The sequence below is a fragment of the Vigna radiata genome, chromosome 5, assembly GCF_000741045.1.
Source record: "Vigna radiata var. radiata cultivar VC1973A chromosome 5, Vradiata_ver6, whole genome shotgun sequence".
In the NCBI taxonomy this organism is placed as follows: Eukaryota; Viridiplantae; Streptophyta; class Magnoliopsida; order Fabales; family Fabaceae; genus Vigna; species Vigna radiata.
In genome coordinates this window covers 24,844,340-24,849,338 of record NC_028355.1, presented here as the reverse complement: position 1 = coordinate 24,849,338, position 4,999 = coordinate 24,844,340, and the positions used below count along the sequence as shown (strand labels likewise).

Sequence of the window (4,999 nt, the reverse complement as noted above, 5' to 3'; positions counted from 1 at the left end):
ATAAATTTGTTATACAGTTTTAATTTATAAATAATACCATTTACAAATAGCTAATGTATAGTAAGGATGTGTAAAATTAACATCAAATCAAAATAAATAAGAAATTAACTTATATTAAAAACATTATCCACCCAAATTTCTGCCCTCGTTAGCCATATACTAAACATATATTGTATCAATAAGTTTGCAGTATTGCGAAGGGAAGGCAACCCCTACTGTAAAGCGAGAATAGAGGCAACCACCTTTACGTAAGTGTCTATTCCACACGAAATGATTACCAAAATACACGTTATTATTAATTAACAAAGAAGTACTCAACTATTAATTATAATGCTATAAACCAAACATAAGTTTAATGTCTATCATGTCATCAAACTATAGATATTTGAACATTACACAAGGAAAGTATATAGGTGAAGTAGGCGTTAACTGAGGAGGGACTACCTATCTTTCGTTACTGCAACATCGCTTATCAAATTACAAATTTCTGAACATTCCACCAAACTGACCAAGGAAATAAATGCTAATCAGTAATCGAAAGTACCCGAGTAAACAAATATTCATTTTGTTAAAACAGATAAAAATTATTTAACGCCAATTTTTTTAATTATTTAAAAGCAACTAATAAAACATTATTTTTTTTTACTTAAATATGCTCAGTCCTTAATTTTTTAAACGAATTTTGTTTTTGTGCTTCAATTAAAAACTACCATATTAGTCTCTTAGTTTACAAAATGTCATTTTTCCCCTCCGTAATAACATGCCAAAGTTTGGTTTCAATTTAACTTTAAAAACTCAAATTCAAGCTGTTTTAAGTCTATCATTCATGCACACCCAAGAGATAATTGGTTCCTTCTTTGCGAGAAGAGTTTCTGACTCTGTTATATCTCTGCCTCATTGTTGCAATGGCAAGGCTTTTAAATTAAATTACTCACTTCTATTGTTTCATTTCCTTGTTTTTATTCTCCGTCGTAGGTTGGTCACTGAGCAGAGCAGCAAATGGATCAAACTGCTTCATTAAGCTTGACAACAAGAGCAGATTGTGTGTTCTATTTGGAATAAGTCATGAATCCAAGACATACAGAATTTTTGATCCAATAAAAAAGAAAATAATAATCAGCAAGAACGTTGTATTTGAAGAAAACAAAGGCTGGAAATGGGAGCAGAATGAAGCTGAAAATCACCAAGAAATTGTTGAAAGAGAAGAAGAAAGCAGTGAAACAGAATCTGAAGTAGAGGAGGAGCAACCAGAATCAAAAGCAGCAGAACTAAGGGAAGAACAACCAGAAACAGTAGTTGCAGAGACACACACCAGAAATGAATCTCACTCTCCAATACGCAGATTCCAACCGAAGGGAGGACAAGAAGAAATAGGACAAAACCAGTGTGGATGGCAGACTATGAAAAAGGTGAAAGCAGATATTTTGATGCTATGATAGCTGAAACTGATCCAATAACATTTGAGGAAGCAGTTAGAAATAAGAAGTGGCAAGAGGCAATGGTCAAAGAGATGGAGGCTACAAAGAGAAACCAGACTTGGGAATTGACTCATGCTCCCAAAGATGTAAAACCAATTGGAGTAAAATGGGTTTACAAAACAAAACTCAAGGAGAACGGTGAAGTTGACAAGTTTAAAGCAAGGTTAGTAGCAGAAGGTTATGCAAGATTATGCACAATACTACTGTATGGATTACACGGAAGTATTCGCACCTGATACTATTCGCATAATTCTATTTATGGCAGCACAAAATGGATGGTTCATATTTCAACTAGACGTGAAAAGCACATTACTCCATGCAGAACCGAAGAAGGAAATATATGTTCAACAACCAGCTGGTTTCATCAAAAAAGGGGAGGAAGAAAAGGTATATAAATTGAAGAAGACACCCTATGGACTCAAACAAGCACCTAGAACATGGTATAATAAAATAGAAGCATATTTGTTGCAGAATGGTTTTGAAAGATGTTTTTGCGAGCACACTTTGTTCACAAAATCAGCAAAGGAAGGTAAAATTCTTATTGTAAGTCTATATGTGGATGATTTGATTTATACCAGCAATGATAAAGGTATGTGTGATGAGTTTAAAGAGTCTATGATGTTAGCCTTTGACATGACTGATTTGGGGAAGATGAGATATTTTTTGGGAATTGAAGTTTTGCAGAATTCACATGGCATTTTTATATGTCAAAGGAAATATGCACAAGAAGTTTTGGCTCGGTTTAATATGATGGAATGCAATACAGTGAAGAACCCAATAGTTCCAGGAATGAAATTATCCAAAATTGATGCAGGGCCTAAAGCAGATGCCACACTCTACAAGCAAAGCCTCATGTATCTAACGACAACTCAACCTGACCTGATGTATCTCGTTAGTCTCATTAGCAGATTCATGGAGAATCCTTCAGAGATTCATTGGCATGCTGTCAAATGTATCCTACGGTATATAAAGGGGACTACAGAACTGGGAATACTTTACAAGAAACGAGAAGATATAACTCTGATGGCCTATACAGATAGTGATTATGCAGGTGATGTAGATGATAGAAAGAGCACATCAGGATTTGTTTTTTCATTAGGAACAGGTGCAGTTTCATGGTCATCCAAAAAACAACCAATAGTGACATTGTCTACTACAGAGTCTGAATACATAGATGCAGTTTCATGTGCATGTCAATGCATATGGATCATGAGAATTTTGGAGACCATAGGTTTCAAACGACAAAAACATAGCTTGATTATGTGTGATAGCAATTCAGTTATTAAGTTGTCAGAGAATCCAGTATTGCATGGCAGAAGCAAACATATTGATGTTAGATTTCATTTCTTAAGAGATCTGGTTAAGGAAGGGAAAATTAAGTTAAGCCACTGTAGCACTCAAAATCAAATAACTGACATAATGACTAGACCACTCAAGCTAGAGCAATTTGTGAAGATTAAGGGTATGTTGGGCATGATTGGAGCATCGGAAGTAAACTAAAAGTCTTTGGAATTTAGTTTAAGGGAGGGATTGTTAGAAGGTTTTTTATGCTGTTTTTATTTAGTTTAAATATTGTTAAAAGTCTTTTATTTTATGCCGTTAAATAAAGGTCTTATGCAGACCTATTATTAGGGGTTGAGGAGTTGATTTTTAGGAACGTGATCTGTTAGGAGATTTCTCACTCATTTAGGAGAGTGGGAAAGAGCAATTACTTTCTTTTTCATTATATAAACGATTGTAATCAAATACATTAATAACACATCAAAAGATTACATTAAAAATGTGTTTCTTACCTTAATTGTGTTCACATAAACTATTTTACAAATTGAATTTCTTGATCTTGGAAATGATACCCTTCTTTCTTTCAACAACTAATCACTTATAAAGAACAAAGATCGAAACCAACTCTAACCCAATATACGCTCATATGAGACACTAAGCTTTTAGACGCAATTTAAAACCAAACAACGATCTCTTAGAGAGAAGTTCAATATATAATATCCTACAATCTACATACTCTAACTTGATGGGGGATAGTGAGGTCATTACAAGACAACAAGTTGTTATGATTAAATCATACCAGAATTGATGATCAAAACATTATTGATATGACCACGCATTATTAGCCAACAATCATGTGGACGTGATTTTGGGAGTTATATTTTGGAATAATCCGATTTATTTTGGGAATCAATCTGGATAGCCCAATCTTAGGCGTTATGTTGTAACTCTAATTTACATATTTGTGTCTGTGCAAAGCGTGAATGACAGAACAGAATGATTCTGTGTCTCTGAGTATCTTTTAAGATATTTTTTAGCCTAAGGATATCAAACTTCTATTTTCAAGGGGAGGATTTATTAAAATACCGTTTCGATATTCCTCAGACAATTTCAGTTGGTATAGAAGTCCACTGCTAATTTTATCAGTAACCAGCACATAAAATTAGCAGGGAACCCATCATTTTGACAGGAAGCTCTCACTGGTTAAAAACTACAGCAAAGAGTTGAAGTGATTTACCAGTATTGACGAGTTCGAAACCCTTGCTTAAAAACAACCAGAGGTCTGAAAAAAAGCAATCCAACGCAATGGCATGTATCCATTTAGACAATTACACAAACCAAGGTAATGTAATGTTTGAAATATCAAAGCAGGAAGTTTATTATTTTGCTTGTTGTACCTTATAACGTTAAAAGGGCCTTCTCCAGGAGAGCCTTCGCCACCTCGGATGCAAGTGGTGACACACTTGATTGTGCACGATTCCGCTTTCCTCGACTTTGGTTTCTGTATTCTAGTTTTCTTACAGTCTTTGGGCAGCGTGCACTCACCGGACAATGTTTGAGGTATGTTAGATAGAGTCTCCGGTTCATCAGCTGCAGCCACAGAAGCTATTACAGCAGCGGTCGTGAGCAAGGTAGTCAGTGCCACACTGCATGCTCTACTGAGTCTCATACTCTGGATTTTGCAAGTGACCATGCTTCTTCTCCCAGTTCCAGTCGCACTCTGAATTCCCCCGGCACGTACCCACCAACCACAGTTTTCCGATAAACAAGGGCCATAAATTACCATATCTTTAGGCACTCCCCAACTACACAATTATTTTCTCTTCCCTTTTGTATGCACTGCGCTTTTGTGGAGAGCAAGACAAAATAATTAATGGATACTTTTTCAAAATTAATTGCAGTTTAGGTGGATAATTTTGCTGAAATTTCAAACTAAACATTACATTTTATAAATACTAGAATTATATATTAATACCTATTAATATTATTGCAATAATAAGATGTTTATTGTACTTCAAAAAAATAATTGACATGTACAAATTCTGAGTGACTAACTATGCACATAAGATAAAACCGGAATAAACGTGGAAAGAAATCATTTTATGTCAGTTCTCATACCTATGCACTAAAAAACACATTCATATAAAACTTTTGGATCTCTTAAAAATTAAAAAATTAACTTGAAAACAATTTTTAATATATTTAATTATTTTTACAATTGTTTTAAAAATAAATTAATA

General features: G+C 34.3%; 1 protein-coding gene across 1 annotated transcript; it reads right to left on the bottom strand.

Annotated features, from left to right (window-relative positions):
- Positions 1-274: 274 nt before the first annotated feature.
- LOC106759676 lies at positions 275-4,590 on the bottom strand. Its single transcript, XM_014642968.2, has 3 exons — positions 4,157-4,590; positions 3,997-4,041; positions 275-504 (listed from the first exon to the last, which is right to left on the bottom strand). Exons 1-3 carry the CDS (start codon positions 4,543-4,545, stop codon positions 441-443), a joined length of 498 nt encoding a protein of 165 aa, XP_014498454.1. The 5' UTR covers positions 4,546-4,590; the 3' UTR covers positions 275-440.
- Positions 4,591-4,999: the final 409 nt, after the last annotated feature.

Bases quoted from the DNA above. Each gene is read 5' to 3' on its own strand.
- LOC106759676 (XM_014642968.2), bottom strand. From the start codon at position 4,545: ATGGTAATTTATGGCCCTTGTTTATCGGAAAACTGTGGTTGGTGGGTA. The intron at 4,042-4,156 runs GTACAACAAGCA...GCTTTTTTTCAG, and splicing joins GGCCCTTTTAACGTTATAAG to ACCTCTGGTTGTTTTTAAGC. The intron at 505-3,996 runs GTAAATCACTTC...TTCCTTGGTCAG, and splicing joins TTTCGAACTCGTCAATACTG to TTTGGTGGAATGTTCAGAAA.